General features: G+C 35.5%; 3 protein-coding genes across 7 annotated transcripts; 2 read left to right on the top strand and 1 right to left on the bottom strand.

Moving 5' to 3' along the window:
* Positions 4-3,388, top strand: LOC109333630 (tRNA (cytosine-5-)-methyltransferase). Of its 3 annotated transcripts, XM_019569156.1 has the most exons (11): positions 4-159; positions 253-363; positions 571-664; positions 736-854; positions 950-1,072; positions 1,421-1,727; positions 1,857-1,951; positions 2,593-2,655; positions 2,815-2,879; positions 3,040-3,155; positions 3,189-3,388. In XM_019569156.1, the coding sequence occupies exons 1-10, from the start codon at positions 97-99 to the stop codon at positions 3,116-3,118; spliced, it is 1,119 nt and encodes a 372-aa protein (XP_019424701.1). In that variant the 5' UTR covers positions 4-96; the 3' UTR covers positions 3,119-3,155; positions 3,189-3,388. The 3 variants fall into 3 exon arrangements, with proteins under 3 accessions (XP_019424701.1, XP_019424700.1, XP_019424702.1); XM_019569155.1 differs by having other exon boundaries at positions 3,040-3,388; XM_019569157.1 differs by lacking the exon at positions 4-159 and having other exon boundaries at positions 744-854; positions 3,040-3,388.
* On the top strand, positions 4,550-13,870 carry LOC109334605 (probable DNA helicase MCM9). Of its 3 annotated transcripts, XM_019570460.1 has the most exons (18): positions 4,552-4,984; positions 5,867-6,005; positions 6,208-6,274; positions 6,485-6,659; positions 7,609-7,708; positions 8,089-8,186; positions 8,447-8,512; positions 9,386-9,478; positions 10,052-10,168; positions 10,750-10,822; positions 11,467-11,533; positions 11,662-11,743; positions 11,848-11,969; positions 12,048-12,115; positions 12,647-12,756; positions 12,843-12,890; positions 12,972-13,124; positions 13,478-13,870. In XM_019570460.1, the coding sequence occupies exons 1-18, from the start codon at positions 4,651-4,653 to the stop codon at positions 13,555-13,557; spliced, it is 1,992 nt and encodes a 663-aa protein (XP_019426005.1). In that variant the 5' UTR covers positions 4,552-4,650; the 3' UTR covers positions 13,558-13,870. The 3 variants fall into 3 exon arrangements, with proteins under 3 accessions (XP_019426007.1, XP_019426006.1, XP_019426005.1); XM_019570461.1 differs by lacking the exon at positions 13,478-13,870 and having other exon boundaries at positions 4,551-4,984; positions 12,847-12,890; positions 12,972-13,085; XM_019570462.1 differs by lacking the exons at positions 12,843-12,890; positions 12,972-13,124; positions 13,478-13,870 and having other exon boundaries at positions 4,550-4,984; positions 12,630-12,756.
* LOC109334606 (pentatricopeptide repeat-containing protein At4g31070, mitochondrial) lies at positions 13,993-16,552 on the bottom strand. The gene is made up of 2 exons (XM_019570463.1): positions 14,726-16,552; positions 13,993-14,582 (listed from the first exon to the last, which is right to left on the bottom strand). Exon 1 carries the CDS (start codon positions 16,505-16,507, stop codon positions 14,729-14,731), a length of 1,779 nt encoding a protein of 592 aa, XP_019426008.1. The 5' UTR covers positions 16,508-16,552; the 3' UTR covers positions 13,993-14,582; positions 14,726-14,728.

The following is a 17,156-nucleotide window of genomic DNA, read 5'->3' as shown; positions in this document are numbered from 1 at the left end:
AGCTTATTATTTGGGTGCCTTAACTGATCTTAGGGTTAGAATTCGACGCTCTAAATCCATTTCCCGCCGAGTAGTAAACGGACGAGTCAATCGGAAATGGCAAAATCTGACGGCGGCGGTCGGAGAGTGCTGGAATTTTACAGCGGAATCGGTGGCATGGTACAACCCTAACCAATCCTTAACCCTAATTCATTCATACACTTATTCATGCATTTCAACACTGAATTCATTCATTCATTGTTACTCTGTTAGAGGTACTCGTTGATGAAAGCTGGGGTGAACGCGCAAGTGATGGAAGCATTTGAAATCAATGACATTGCTAATGATGTTTACCAGTTTAACTTTCGCCACCGTCCTTACCAGGTTCCTTGATTTTCCCTTTCCTCTTTCACTAACGTTTCCTTAATCGCTTTTCAATTTTGTTATTTTCAACTTACTTAGTTATTTATTGTCTAGAAGAGATTATAAGGAGATTATAACTAGCTTATAAGTAAGGTAGATGAGAGCTTATAAGCTTCTTGATAATAACTGTTGATGCTGATTGTGATTTGCTTATGTTGCTTGACTTAGGGAAATATTCAATCCCTAACTGCTGCTGATCTTGACAAATATGCTGCTGATGCATGGCTTCTTTCTCCTCCTTGCCAACCTTACACACGACAAGGTAAATCGTTACTTTTCTTATCATTTTATTTTTTGTTGCCTAGCAAAAAATTCTCAATGATCTCATATTAGGTCTCCAGAAGGACACTGGTGATGCTCGAGCGTTTTCTTTTCTTCAGATTCTTGAGCTTATACCTTTCTTATTGCAGCCACCTAGTATGTTGTTTGTGGAAAATGTTGTTGGATTTGAGGTTTGTCCTGTTCAATCTAACTCATTGGCTAACACTCTAATTATCATCAATAATTTTGTCTACTCATTTTTTCTTGTTTCCTTCATTTGTTACAGACATCTGATACACATGCAAAACTGATTGAAATATTGGGAAAAACGAATTTTATCACACAAGAGTTCATTCTGAGCCCCTTGCAGTTCGGAATTCCGTATTCTAGGCCCCGTTATTTTTGTCTGGTAGGTTTCTTGAACCTTGCCATATTTTTTTCATCTGAATGTAAATAAGTGTTTCGTAACGCATATTATATCGTTAGTCAGCTGGCATTAGAAAATATGTTTTGGGATATGATCATATAATTGCAACCTTTTGCAACTGTGCCTACCTTTCTTAGTTGTTTTGAAAAATTAGAGATGTGCTTCTATCTCTCTTATGATTCATTCAAAATGAAATTAAAAAATAAAATCAATTTGTTGGGAAGCCAGCTGATTCAATCCCAAGACCATTATTTATTCATGTATCTCAAACTAGTATTCTTGATTAAAAGTTTTTGTAATGATGGGCTTGTATGTGTACACAATTTACAGGCCAAGAGAAAACCTTCATCTTTTGTAAATGAAGTTTGGAACAGCCAGCTGATTCAATCCCCAAGACCATTATTTGAGCCTTTTGATACAGTGGCTAATGACGGCGATCTGTCACAAGAAGATGGCCTCAAGTTGTTCCAGTCATGTCAACCCATTGAGAATTTTCTTGAATTGAAGAACACTGGCAATGATATAGATGTTGAATCTGTAACTTCAGTGACTGGTTTATCCAATGATGTTGAATGTGACTCTTTGGACCAGTACTATGTTCCTTCAAGCTTGGTAGAGCGATGGGGAAGTGCTATGGGTATCCTTGCTTCATTAATTGGTTAAATCGTATTCAAATCACCATTTTATAATCTGTTCACCATGTAATCTTAAAAATAAGTGTTATTAGTTTTTTGTTCTTGATTCCCATTTCCTTAAAAGAGCTTAGATGTTGTCTATCTTGATTCAAAGCGCTGCTGCTGTTTTACAAAAAGTTATTACAGATATGTGAAGGGAACTGGTTCCCTTTTAGCGACTGTCGAGGTTGGGTTTCTATTAAGCACAAGTCTTTCTTGACCATTTGTTTATTATGTTCATAAACAATGCAATTCACTTCTTGTCTTTGAAGCACTCGTATGATGTTCTGTGCTTATGAATATCCTTCATATTTTATTATGTTGATAGTTGTGATTTTGATGTGCTAAAATAATGATGTAAACTTGGGATGGATACCCATTGGGTGTTAAGTGTTTTTTAGTAGTTGACAAGGGATATGCAGTCAATTTTTAGTTTGCTTTGAGACATAATTACTATGATGCTACAGTTCAACATTTAGTTTCAGTTTCTTTTATCAAGAAAATCTATACCTGACTGAAAACAGTGAAAAGTACTATTTTTGTTAAAATTGATGTTGGAACAAACTAAGAAAATAAACTTGGCAAACCTGGATTTAATGTTCCCTAAGGTATGGTGCTGCTTGGTGTTTCAATATGTTTCATTTTGGAAATAAAGTTAAATAACAAGTTATCAGATTTATGTTTTTTTCTTGTATATATATTTTTAATTGTTGTTCTTGCTGCTGTTGTGCTATATATATTTTCATAACTATTTGGTAGCTAATTCTGTCCCTGCGGAACTGGTTAAACTCTTTGCTCTCCTCCATAACTTCAAATTTAAATGTGCAGCCAAAGAAGAGGGACAAAGCATCACTAAAGGAGCAGCGCCTTAGGTATTTTACCCCGAGAGAGGTGGGTTTCCTTAATATCCCTTTACTATCAAGAATGTCATACAATACATTTTTGTGAGTTAAATCTGTGTATGCTGCACTTGAATGAATGTGGCTGTAAACATGTCTTGATTTCAGCACATATGACTAACCTGCATGTTGTTTGTAATCCTATTACCAGGTTGCGAACCTTCATTCGTTCCCTGAAGATTTTGAGTTTCCAGAGCACATTAGTCTTAGACAACGGTATGTTGTTTCATTTGTTCAAGTTTTTTCCGCATTCTCTGATGAAACACCTTATTATTGTTGCATTATTTCAAAATACCTGCATTTATTGGCATGCATTGTTATTAGAGAACAGTTTAAGCATAGCAGTTATTTGAAAGTACATACATTGCTTGTGCAGGTATGCATTGCTAGGGAACAGTTTAAGCATAGCAGTTGTTGCTCCCCTGCTGAATTATCTTTTTACTGAACCTGTGTGATTTTTCAATGACATCATCATCCATTCAACAGAAGCATATATTTTCTACCCATGCCACAATCACCAATGATTTTGCAATGATATTGAGGTCATGCATGGATTTGGATTTCGACATCAACTCTATCATTTATAAAAGAGCTTTATGGCGTTGTTTAATCTTAATACAAGACCAGATCCCAGAAAGACTAAAAGAAAATCATGCAGGTTCAGGCAAATCCACTATATATAAAAAATCAAAATTTCATGACCTTATTTGTATGACCAGGAAAAAGTTTTATATGTGGCTGACTCCATCTTGTTGTAACTAGGTCATGGAAGATGGCCATTTATTTGAATTCTATTTTCAATCATGGGGATTATGAAACGTTCAAATATTTTATATTGAATTTTGTGGCCATTATTTCATAATTACATATGGATTCAAATGTACTTGTGAAACATAATAAAATAAAAAAGATAGTGTAGTGCATGATGCTTTTGTCTAATAGGATTTAGAGAAAAAATATATACATTTTTATTCTCCAAGAGATATTGCAGAAGGGTAAGATCTTGATGAGACAACAAAGATGTTTTATGTTATGAGTCTTACATTGAATAGAACAACAAATTCAATATGGTATTTGAGGTTCTCTTCCCTAATAGATTAGTTTTTTGGGTTGAGTTCTCTTTATATATTTAAGTTCTAATAATTGGTGTTTTTATTTAGAGTTGTGTCATAGAAAGGGCTACCTATAAGTTAGATTAAAGTACTGATAGGTGAATGAAACCCTAAAAGAGAAAGGGTTATTATCAGGTTAGTGTCGATAGAGCGAAAGTCGCCATGGATATTGGCCTTTGAAGAATATCAAACTCAATGTAATATTTAAGTCATGAGATTCTTCCACCTAATAGACTAGTTTTTTGGATTAAGTTTTCCTCACGTAATTAAGTCCTAGCATGTTACTAAATATTTACGAATATGAGCAATTAAAATAAATAGTATAGGGTTATAGCATTATTGAGTGCACACGATGATGATTTATGAGGCATAGGCTATAGTTAAATATAACATGTTTTACTTTCATTTTAATTATCAAACATGTATGCTTCATGCAGTGGTATGTTACACATGCTCTAAATGTAAAATTTAGGTCATGATTTAAGGTGTGCTTAGAAAATAGAAAGTGTATTCTTCGTTCACTGATTTTACTTGACTAACAAAGCATTGCTATATTGATTCAAGGTTTTATTGGATTCCATAAAAAAATCAAATATTCAATTTTTATAACCAATATTTTCTAGGAAGATAGTTACACATTCGAAAATGATTAGTTTCTTACAAATATTAAGTGTTAAATAAAAAAACTGTGCTTTACTGATACATGAGAATTGATTGATGTTTAAATTGAATCACAAGACTTGATTCTGAAAAGTCACATATAAACTCCACTTCATTATGCAAGAATATTAAACAAAATTATGAAGTAGTGTTATATTAGGGTTCATGAAAAAGAAGCAAATTTTGAACTTTAACTCCAATTCGAAACCCTAACAATGATTGAGAAAGATGAATGTGAGAAATCAATGGCGAGTTACCTTATCCGCCATCACTCCGACCAACTCCGCTCCATCGCTTCCTCACCAGACCCCAACCTCCACTTCCCTCTCTTCCTCGATTTCGCTGAATTCATGGCCGATGAGCCTCGCATCGCTTCCCTTCTCTTCTTCCAACCCAATACTTACTTCCAATTATTCGATGATGCTGCCCTATGGGCTCATAAGATCATCTTCTCTGAATTATTTACAACTCATAATGATAACAATGTTGTTGAAAAGAATTTCATTCATGTTCGTGTTAACATTTTTGGTTCTCCACTTGAATGCCCTGGTTGGTATAACCTGCCACTTTCACTTGTTTTTCATAATTCCATTTTTAGTTAAATACATGTGTGGGGAGTGAAATGACTATAAATTTCGGGCTTGTTTCGTGGTCGCCATAAAGATATGCCGAAATAGTAGGATATGATATGAGTATGATAAGCTCTTATTTTGTCCGGTGTTTGGTGCACAATGGTGTTGATGTGATGGTTGCAACGGTGCGGTGGTAGTAGTAGTCGTTGTAAGGATATGAGGGAAAATCATGCCATACTCTTATCCTTATGAGATAGTGTTATGCTATTGGCTCACTAAACTCTTGGTTGCAATTGGATAAGATAGACTATACTATTATGTCTGTCCTATCTTGCCCACAAAAAGAACCCTCGGTTCCTAAGATTGAGATTGATATCATCAAGACATATGGTCATGAGATTCTCTAACTTTGCACAACATCATTTAATTTCGTGAGTATGAACCTTATATAAACTTTTTTGTCAGGGACTGAATTGACTGATGATATGCAAAGTCAGGGACCAAATAGATATTTTAGTGATCTCAGAAACCAAATTGACAATTTACTCAATACATGTGTGAACAGTTAGTTCCTTGAAAGTTTTTTGTCACTAAGTAAGTGTTTGGAAGTTTTTAAACGTCACTGCATCAATATTTTTAGAGACTTAGTTGGTGACTTTAGGGATTTAATGTGATACAATGTCGTGGTGTTTTACATATTTTCAAAGAATTTATTTAGTGACAAAATTATTGCAAGGATCTAATTGACATGTGTGATTGTGTGTATCTTGGAAGACCCCAGTGATGGGTTCATTCTGCTTAAGAAGGACGAACCCCCCCAGCTCACATTATTTTGTTTTGTTTGAATGGTTTTAAAAAGAGACTTTTCCAAGCATAGGACGAGTACGAGTACAGCACCGTGGAATTCTTCTTACTCTCAAAGGGACTGTCATCAGGTCTGGAGCTACCAAGATGCATGAAGGTGAAAGGAAGTATATCTGCCAGAAATGCCAAAATAGGTATTTGCCTAAAAAAATTTATTTTTATCAACCCTTAATTCCTCTTGCTCACGTTTTTTATTATTTAATCTTGATTGCTTAATTAATCTTCCCCAGTGGTTATGCTCAAATAAATTTGGTAAAAGATATCTGTTTTATGGCCATGTACCCCTGTATCTCATGACGAGTTTGTTGGACATCAGTTAACAAATCATGTTTGCAGCTTCACAGTTTATCCTGAGGTTGAAGCTCGAAACTCCATACAATTGCCTTCAATTTGCCCAACTCGGGTATTTTCTGCTTCTGAGTATAACTCCTGCATTTCCCCTTATTACAGTTTTATCAGGTTATCTTCCAATTTGATCAGGAAGCTTAAATTGATTTTGAATCTTTTATCCTCTGAATATTCATGTGGTCATTTTCTACCAATCTGATATTAGTATACTTCTGAATTGGTAAAGAATCCTTTTTCATTTGGCTACTTTTGTTCTTAATGGCAGAAGTCTAAACCCTGTGGAGGCACAAAATTTCAGTTTGTAGAAAATACTATAGTATGCCATGATTATCAGGAGATCAAAATCCAAGAAAGTACACAGGTGCTAGGTGTCGGGGCAATTCCTCGTTCAATTCTTGTCATCTTGAAGGATGATCTTGTTGATATTGTTAAAGCCGGAGGTATTTAGATTCACGTCAATTTTCACTCATTGAAAATTATTGTGTGACATACATGTGGTATTTTATCACGGGTCCTGGTCTAGGTTCATTAGTATTGAAAAAACTAAAGACTACTAGAAACTTTCAAGTTAATACTGCGTAGCCCTATTTTACATCTAGCAATATTGGATATCCAAGCCATAAACTATGAATTTCACATTCCTAAAATTATAAGCAATGCATCCTGGGATTTTCTTACCATGGACTAGACAATTACTATCCTTCCATGTCAGCCTCTGCCTTATTATTTTGGACTTTTCAGTCTTTCAAACTTTTACTGAAGTGAAGTTGTTAATATGGGGGAATCTCTCGTTATTCTTATATGTTTGTGTTATAAGATGGCTTGTATTTGATATTGAGCTCAGACATATGATCTGACTTGAAAATGCAGTGATTGTAGAGATTAGAATGAATCTCAGTGACAGTGGGCATTAGGGTGCGTTGGGATTAAGGTTTGAAAGTTGAGTGGCTACTCATCTTCATTAATCATAGTATTTTCGTGTCCGTGGATGTAAGTCGAGTATACTTAACTCAAATCATCTACACCCTATATTCAGTGTTCTTCCCTGGTTAGAACAGTTTGAAGGCAAACAGGAATCCTTGTTGTTTGTATATTTTTTGACTCTATCTAGGATTGGATCTTTTGGGCATGGGATTTACTTTTCAGTAGAAAATGCAATTTTTCTAGCAGTAGTTTACAGTAAGTGTGATGGCCTGTCACAAGCTTAAGTTGTACTTCTGGAAGAGAATATTAGAATTGATTTTAGGTAGTTACACGAAAAAGAAAAAGTAATCAAGGATTATTTATCTTAAAATCAAATCACGTGATAATGGAATTTGCTTTAAATTAGGAATTGATAAATGCAATATTTTTGTTGGCTAGGGAGGACTTACTATATTTTACTTGCAGATGATGTGATTGTCACTGGTCTCTTAACAGCAAAATGGTCTCCAGAATTGAAGGATGTGCGCTGTGATCTTGATCCTGTTTTAATAGCCAACAACATAAGGTGAAAAATAAAGTTTTCACTGCATTTGCCTTCAAAAGGCCCGTTTAATTCTGTTAGAAATTAGACTGAAAGGTCACAGTAACTGGTGTCATTGATTTCTTCGTTGGTCCTTGGTATTACTATTGAATACCCACGATTCACTGTTCTACCCCTAATTTCTCCTAAGGTAACCCTTAATAATAGGTTCTCCATCAGAGAGTAAGTTTCACACTTTATATGTTCTAATTTAATATTCCAAAATGAAGCAGTGGTTGAGTGCTTTCACGAATTGAGCTTATGCTTTTAATTTTAGTCATTTGCTATGCATCTATTGGAACTTTGGAAGGAAAGCTAAAAATCTGATCAAGTTTATTTTAATTATATTTTGTTACTCTTGTCAGGAGAACCAAAGAACTGAAGTCAGATATTGATATTTCTGATGATATTGTTATGAAATTCAAGCAGTTTTGGGACCACTATAAAGATGCACCTTTAAAAGGTGGTATTCTGATAGAGCATGTCATTGGTATCCCTTATATCATTTGAATTCATATTTTTGAACTCTGACTACCTCCCCCAATATTGTTGTTTTATATTGCTCATACTAAACTGGATTGTACAACACAACATAGAACCTATAATATTTGTCCAACTCTGCCCACACCCCTCACCCTTCCAAACTTGGTTAATGACTGGAAAGTTGTGATTTATGAATTATGTTCCTTGAGATGACATTTTCAGAGCTGTTAAATGATCCAGGGAGGAATGCTATTCTACGAGGAGTTTGCCCACAAGTATTTGGTCTTTTCACTGTCAAGCTAGCTGGTAAACACATACATCTGGGTTGTGTCTATTTATATTACATATCCATTCAGCTTGAAATTAAAGTATATGTTTGTTACTTGCTGTTTCTCTTAAGGATTTGCTTGAACATGTTTTCTTGTTATTATTGATGGATCAACACATGGAATCAATCTATGATGGGGTCCCTTGATGCATAACTATTTTAAAATGTAAAGCATAAAAATGCAAAAACTGCAGTGCATATTTGAAAATTTATGGAAGAGAGTTAAGAGGGGAATAAATGAATGAAGATTTTTAAATTGAAATTGAATACTTGTGAATATTAAAATGATTCATTCATATAGAATGAACTTGTGAACACAAAATGAGTAGTTCATATAGAATGGAGCCTTCAATTGATCCAGGTATTTGGAAAGGGGAATCCTGTGGATGAGATATGGCCTCCCAAGATACTGCTGAATCTCATTCAAAAAAATAGGAACCTTATAAAGACAATAGTAGGAAATACACAACTTTAGAATTTATATATGGAAAAAGAAGTGTGGTGTGGGGACCCAAATTTATTTTGTTTGAAATTTCATGTCAGTGACCTGTGAGATAACTAGGCTCGGGAGTTACGGCCGCTATGCCTTTTTTTATTGTGGATAGGGACATGGAGGATTTGTTCTTCTCAAACTGAGAATTATTTTATCTTTTTGCTAAATTAGAACGACAGTCAGTCTTTTCTTCTTTAATAGAGGGTGAGCCTCCGCGCAACGGTAAGGTTGCCTCTTAGTGACCAAGAGGTCACGGTTTCAAATCCCAAAAGCCTCGTGGACTGGACCGTCCTATTTTTGTGTGAATCATTGTCATATCTTTATTTAAACTTTTTATGTCTTATGTTTCTCCGATCAGTTGCCTTAACACTTATTGGAGGTGTGCAACATGTTGATGCTTCTGGAACAAGGGTGAGAGGGGAGTCTCACTTACTCTTGGTTGGTGATCCTGGTAAGGGCTCCATTGCGATTATCCATTACTACTAGAACTACTGGTTTTGCTATTGCCTTTTGAAGATAGTAACATAGGTTTACATTTATTGCTTGATGAGTAGTTGAGTACTACAACACCCTGTAGTCTGTACACCACTGAAAATGACATGAAGTAGACAAAAAACAAAGGTTAGGTCTACCATTCTGGTGACGACATGTGGCAATTAGGATACTTAATGTAGCTTAGAAACCACCATATTGCTCAAGTTCTATTGTTGTGCTTCAGTTATGCCACTACTTGTTTAATAGTTTCTAATTAGACAAAAGGAAGTTTTATACGGACTGATTTCAATGTGTCTTTGTTAGAATTTATGTTTTTAAATTTCTATATGCTGATATACTGCCAACAAATTTGATGATTCTTCACCTTATGGCTTGAGTGTGTGCTATCTATCCACTGCAGCTTTATTAATTATATATTTGAAAAGTTGTCTTCTTTCTTCAGTTCTTATCATTGGATTAAGGAATAACAAAAGTGGAAATTTTCAGTCCTAATTTGTCTCGCATATTGTCTTTGCATGTTTGCTATTAGGAACTGGAAAATCTCAGTTTCTGAAATTTGCTGCAAAATTGAGCAATCGATCTGTTATTACCACTGGGTTAGGAAGCACCAGTGCAGGATTGACTGTTACTGCAGTGAAGGATGGAGGCAAGTTTCCATACAGTTTCTTCACAATAAAAGATCCTTTTCCGTCATTCATGCCTTAGCAGTTAGTACTTTCTTTATTTGTATCAGACTTTTTCCATATCAATGAAACCCTTTTCTGTTTTGTATTAGAGTTTTAAATATCATTCAAAATCTTTGTTTCTGTTTGAATTCATGTCTCACTATTAAAGTCAGAATATTTCAATGCTCTTCAGTTGGGATTTTCATTATTTAATAAAATTCTGTTGGGGTTGCTTGTTCAGCCCAGTAACATTGTTGTTGAACTGTGAACATGAAGGAATTATTATATTAGTTTTTTAACTGTTGATTTTTGTTATTGTTACGTGTAGGATTTTTTGTTTATGCAACGTGTATTTTTTGCATTCAGTTTGTCATGTACTTGCCTGTCATGTCATTTTCTGATTGGTAAGGTTGTTAAAGTCACAATCTCGCGATTTAAGTGTACTTCAGTTTAATTGTACATAACTCACATTATTTAACCAATTACAAATTTCAACATGCATGAATCTGCATACCTTGTTGTTGGTTATACTAAGTGCAAGGCCAATTTATGGATTCTTTAGGGGAGTGGGTGTTGGAAGCAGGGGCCCTTGTTTTGGCAGATGGAGGATTGTGTTGCATAGATGAATTTGATAGGTAAGCTCTTCAGGGTAATTGCTTGGCTTTGAAATTTTTCCTGGAGGTTTTGTCCTTGACCAAATATTATATATAGCCAAGGATTATCACAATTGTGGAGCTGTAAAAGGCAATCACAGTTTGAAATTTTAGATTGGATATCCATACTGGAAATCCTGTTTGTGACAATTACTAAAAATAATCATCTGGGTTTTCTCTATTATATGTTTATGTCTTTTGAAAATGGTGACTCACACAGTAACTTGCAAAGTAAAAAGCAATTACGCTTGCTCTTTGAGGGGCTAGATTCCTCCAAATCTCATTCTTCATACTGAATTCTTTCTTACTTCCTTTATTTCCCTGCCTCTCTTATATTCCACCCGATTCCCTCCCTTGCTGTCCTGCCCAACCAACCACTGCAGTGTGTGCAAGGTCGTTATGGTACAGTCCGTGTTCCCATTCTAACCCTTATTCCCACCATCCTTGCTGTCTTGCGTTTCCACTCCCCTATTGTTCTTTCTGTCTCCCTTAATTTGCACCTTAGTGGTCGTTTGAGATCTAACAGATGCTCTCATGAAAAGTTCACATCTAGTGGAAATTCTGGCAGAATTGTTGATTATTTAGCATGATTGCATTGGATATGAAACTGAAAGTTCTTTCTGCAGTATGAGGGAACATGATAGGGCGACAATACATGAAGCCATGGAACAACAGACAATAAGTGTTGCCAAGGTAGAATACTTGACTACACTATGGAAATAAGAATGAACTTCACCTTTCTTTAATAACAATTTTATCTTGTACTGGCAGGTCTGTGGTCCAGTAGCATAGCAACTGATTAACTCTCTTATTTTATCCAGGCTGGTCTTGTCACAACACTCAGCACTAAAACAACAGTATTTGGCGCCACAAATCCTAAAGGACATTATGATCCAGATCAACGTATCACTGAAGTTTATATATATATATACTACATTGATTGCTGCCAAATTTATGTAGTTTTCAATAGCTGTGGTTCAATACTTGTCTTGCTTAACATAAGATAGCCCTGTCTGTCAATACAACACTCTCCGGTCCTTTAATTAGCAGGTTTGATATCGTCCTCGTGCTCTTGGATACAAAGAATCCCGAATGGGATGTAGTAGTTTCATCTCATATTCTTTCTGAGGTAATCTGAACCCCTGCTCAATTCATACAGTTTCCTATGGTTGCAGATTCTAATACTTGTATGGAAACTAATATCCAGGCAGAACCGGATAGAGCCAACAATGATGAAGATCTAGCAAACATCTGGCCTCTTTCTACACTCAAGAGGTAAAGTATATCGCTAATGACCATGGTTATCATTGTTTTCAGAAAAGAAAAAGATGTTTGGAATTTAGAATCCTATCTTGCATTGGTGCTACACCGATAAGGGATGCGCAATTCTTGGTCATATTTAAGCTCTGTCAGCAAATTAGAAATTTGTGTTGCCATTATGAAGCTGCTCATAATTTTAGGCTTACTTGTCATCCCCCAACCTTTTCTGTCATTTGCTTCGAATGTCATATATTGTGCACAAAGCTTTCTAACCTAGTTTGCTCATCCGATTCCTTTTTCTTTTTTGCTGAGTAGACTCTTATTAATTTCAAAATTAAGATTTAAGGTAAACCATTCTTTTCATGGACAATTAATGATAATATATTGACCTTAGTTATCTGCAACGTTCATTTGCCATTAACTTCCTTTGGTCCTACAGAGTGCTTTCAAATTAGGCAGATCTGTTTTTTCCGAATTCCCTGATTTCAGTGTTGATGGCTATGTAAGAGACTTTGGTTACTTATAATAGGGAAATGAATCCTGCAGGTACATAAACTATGTAAAAGAAAATTTCAGACCTATCCTCACAAGAGAGGCTGAAATAGTTATATCCTGCTATTATCAACTTCAAAGGAAATCTGCTACTGATAATGCAGGTTTGAACTGGAAACATATCCTTTCTAAATTCAGCCTAATACTTCATCAATTCATGTCATTTGATTTTCTTGGAAATTTGATGTAGCTAGGACCACTGTTCGAATGCTGGAAAGTTTGATACGTCTAGCTCAAGGTATGTGACTGGCACTGTGGTGAAACTTATCTGGTCAACTTCCTGTCTCCCTTGTGTGGTTTGACTTCGTTAATGTCACAGCTCATGCAAGGCTAATGTTCAGAAATGAGGTAACTCGATTGGATGCCGTCACAGCTATTTTATGCATAGAATCCTCGATGACTACCTCAGCTATTGTGGATTGCATGGGGAATGCTCTGCATTCCAATTTTACTGAAAATCCTGATCAGGAATGTATCCTTGCTGTCTTTCTTTGCATAATTTAGCTTCACATAAATTTCATACAACAAAGGCGACCAAGCCATATCCAATAGTAATTTCATTTTCTCAAACATAACATGTTACTGATAAGTAGTGTCTACATTTAGTTTGGATGGGAAATTTTGATGTCCTCTTTTCACATAGAAATTTCATTCACCTTAGTCCATTTTTCTGCATATAGGAAAATAGGGGTGTAGATTTTGTCAGCTTTGGAGTTAAGAATGCATGTGAATGACCTACTATTTATGTGCATAAATGGTGTTGTGTACACTCCACAATATTTTAATTTTGCTTCAACACAAGAACTTAACTACATAATTAAATAGATGTTAAGCAAGAAAAGTTGATCCTAGAAAAATTGGGATCAATAGATGACTTCTCTCATATGAACAACATGGAAGACTGAAGACCAAGGAAGGACAGCAAAATGCAAGAGTCTTGTAGATTAAATGACGAAAGTGATTTTTTTGGGATGATTTTGCTAATTTTATTACAGTGGAATAGATTGCTTTAGCATTGAAGGATACTGAGAGGAAATGATATTATTTTGGTGCCTTTCATATCTTAGCTTTGTCTATAGTTTTTGTCTCTGGTGTAATTGTTCTCCACTCAGGTTGAATGCTTCTGAGATGTATACTTTACAGAATGAAAGTAAATTTGAACAACAATGACTTCCTTAACAAGTAACAGATTTGTAGCAAATTATTTTCCTTCATGATGATGAATATGAACATGTTAGTAGAGTTACTACATTTACAAATCACAATCAACTAGATTTCAGAGCAATATTCTAGAAGTTACATTATGAACTAAAGCCTGTGGCTTTTGAACCAACGAGAACCTTACCAAAGAGCACATAAATTATTTCTCTCCCTAAGAATAGCAAGAGAAAGCAGAAAGACTCATAACCCAATTTCTCAATACCCTTTTTAAGCACAATAGGGCAATGATGTGATACATCTCTAGCCAATGCCTATTAAACCAACCAACCCCACAAAGAAACCCATTCATCAATAGCATTGTCAGTTGAGAAAAACCAAGTCAATTTGTTCCCAACAAGCAACAACTTTCACCCTCCATGCCTCCCAAAGGGTAAACCTTTATTACAAGATGATGGAACTTTTTTCCTTGAGGCTGATGTTACCGATAGAACAGATGCTTTTCTCTGACTAGAAACATTTTTTTTACTAATTTCAACCAATCTTCAAGTTGTTCATTTAGAAAAATAATAATAATAATTTTCAGTGATCAAACTCTATCAGACAGATTACATGTTTTTTGGTTGAGAGGCAAAACAGAGTAAAGAAAAAGCATTCTGTCAAACCATTTCAGGGTCAGCATGTCTATCAGGTAATTAACTAATCATTCATTACATCCTTCAACTTGCACTCATCTTTTCATGAAACCCACCTGAGTGAAGTTAAACCCATTGAACATTAAAGGAGTTGGTGCCGAAATAATGTCAACACAAACCCACATGAGGACAGTAGTGCTAAGAACATGTGAACTTGTTGTCTGTCTTTGCAGTTAAGCAAAGATATTAGTTAAGAACAGAACATTGTGCTTTGCTAGAACATCTAATATCCAGCCTCAATTCTGCTGAATCCATAGCATTTCTTTAACCTTTGCAGTTTCATGGTTTCTGTCACTTGTTCTATACCAAGCCAATGACCACGCTCGGCACAAATCATATTCAACAATGTGTAATTAGCAGCGTTATTTGGTTCTGATCTTATAAGTTGTGGAGCTAGCATTTCTGCAATGTCAAATCTTCCATGAAGCTTACAAGATGATACCAAAGAGCTCCATATTCTTGCACTCGGTTTCATAGGCATTGTTCTCAGTATTTGCAATGCATCTTGAAGCTTGCCCGACCTTCCAAGAAGATCAATCATGCATGCATAGTGCTCTATAGTTAATGGAATTTCGGAATCGGCACTTGCTTGTTTGAATAGAAATTCTCCCTCCCTTACAAGGCCAGCGTGATTGCATGCAGATAAAACCGCAACCAACATGATTGCATCAAGCTTCACTCCTCTCTCTTTCATTTCATAGAAAACTTGTAAAGCTTGTTCACCACATCCATGAAGGCCATACGCACTGATCAAAGTACTCCATGAAACAGAATCTCTACTCGGCATTTCTAAGAATGTCTTACGGGAACCATCTAGACAACCACATTTGGCATACATATTTATAAGTGCATTGCCCACAGAGGTGATAAAGATAAAGCCCAATTTTAAGATATAACCATGGACTGCACAACCATGCTTCAGTGAAGAAAAGTTTATGCAGGCAGATATTACTGCTAGAAGAGTTACAGAGTTTGGTTTGGTTTCCTCGGCCAGCATCTTACTAAAAAGCGTCAAGGCTTTGTAGCTGTCCCCTCTTCGAGAATAACTCCCGATAATTGAACTCCATAGCACTACATCCCTAAAACAAGACCCTTCAAAAATTAGCTCTGCAAGATGCAGTGACTCTCCATAATGACAATACATATTTATAAGAGCTGATGAAAAGCTATGACTTGACTCAAACCCGTGACGGAATCCATAACCATGAATTTCCTTTCCATGCTTAACATGTGCACAAGCTGGTAAAACAGCAATCAATGTTACTCTATTTGGCTTAAATCCATTGGCTTGCATTGCTCGAAGGCACGCAATAGCAACATCATAATCTTGATTAGCAGTGCAACCAGATATGATAGCAGTCCAAGAAACCTCATTTTTCACCTCCATTCCATCAAATACACGTAAAGCCACGGAAGAGTCATTACACTTAAAATAAAAATCTACAAAAGCTGTTGATAGAAACACCGACTTTTCTATCCTGTCGTCAACAATAACAAGACCATGAATCTGTCTTCCAACCCATGAACCCATTTCCCTCCCACAATTCGATACCACACTAGCTAACAACTCCGGCTTGGCAGCAAAACCAAGCAAGTACATATCTTTCAACTTTTCCAAAGCTTCTTCCAAGTACCCATTCTGCAAATAACAATTAATCATGGAATTCCAGGTGACAGAATCTCTATGAGGCATTGTGTCGAACACTTTCTGTGCCGATCCAACATCACAAAACTTAGCATACATTGAGATAATGGAATTGGACACAACACAATCAAAGTGGGAACCTTTCTTGAATGCCAAGCAATGAAGCTGTGTGGCAAAAGAATGACACTGGACAAAGGAGCATGCCTTGATGACTGATGGAAGAACAGAGGAAATGGCATGGTGATGGTCAGAAAAATGGAGTTGTTTGAAAAGCTCAAGTGTTTGGTGATAAAGACCCTTTGAAACCAAGGTTTTGATATGGTTGAATAAGGTCGAGGCTACATGAATGCTCATCATAGTTTAATGGGTGAGGATTCAAATTCCATCGAGTTTCATATATTCAGCAAAACCCGAGAAAAATACTTAAAAATTAAATTTTAATTTATGTATATTTTTTTTTTAACTAATCAGAAAGCCGTAACATATAGAATGACACTAAGTGTGAAATAGCATATGTATACCCGAGCAAAACTATGCTACAAGTGATTAGTGATTTTATTGTGCATCAATGCTTGGACTATTGTCTATCAATTTTGTTATTTTATGTTGAGCTCATAGTGTAAAGATTTGTACATAATCACTACATTATCCATCATTAATTTATATTATTTTTCAAAAGTTAATAATGACGAAAAATGAATAATGAAGAATGATTTATATAACTGTTATTACGTACATTTTTTTTCTGTTTAAGAAAGAATGTAATAACTATTCACTCTATTTCAAATTGGGTTTGTAGTTATGTTGATATTGTCATTATCTTGGGGGTTAACATGGGTCAATTATGAGTATCACTAATTAGAGTATCTTTCGAGGTGTAACCAATTTATTGGTCTTAAATGGGGAACATAGTTAAATTTCTATTTTCAACTATTTAACAGCGCTCGCTTGATTAAATACTACTAAAGGTGGACATTTAACATCACTCGTTTGAATGGGTACTTTT

The sequence above is a fragment of the Lupinus angustifolius genome, chromosome LG19 (genome assembly GCF_001865875.1).
Source record: "Lupinus angustifolius cultivar Tanjil chromosome LG19, LupAngTanjil_v1.0, whole genome shotgun sequence".
Lineage (NCBI taxonomy): Eukaryota > Viridiplantae > Streptophyta > Magnoliopsida > Fabales > Fabaceae > Lupinus > Lupinus angustifolius.
The sequence above is the reverse complement of the archived record's forward strand: the minus strand, read 5'-3'. Positions and strand labels throughout refer to the sequence as shown.

Bases quoted from the DNA above. Each gene is read 5' to 3' on its own strand.
- LOC109333630 (XM_019569156.1), top strand. From the start codon at position 97: ATGGCAAAATCTGACGGCGGCGGTCGGAGAGTGCTGGAATTTTACAGC. The intron at 160-252 runs GTACAACCCTAA...TTACTCTGTTAG, and splicing joins ACAGCGGAATCGGTGGCATG to AGGTACTCGTTGATGAAAGC. The intron at 1,073-1,420 runs GTAGGTTTCTTG...CACAATTTACAG, and splicing joins GGCCCCGTTATTTTTGTCTG to GCCAAGAGAAAACCTTCATC.
- LOC109334605 (XM_019570460.1), top strand. From the start codon at position 4,651: ATGATTGAGAAAGATGAATGTGAGAAATCAATGGCGAGTTACCTTATC. The intron at 6,660-7,608 runs GTATTTAGATTC...TTTTACTTGCAG, and splicing joins TGATATTGTTAAAGCCGGAG to ATGATGTGATTGTCACTGGT. The intron at 9,479-10,051 runs GTAAGGGCTCCA...GTTTGCTATTAG, and splicing joins ACTCTTGGTTGGTGATCCTG to GAACTGGAAAATCTCAGTTT.
- LOC109334606 (XM_019570463.1), bottom strand. From the start codon at position 16,507: ATGATGAGCATTCATGTAGCCTCGACCTTATTCAACCATATCAAAACC.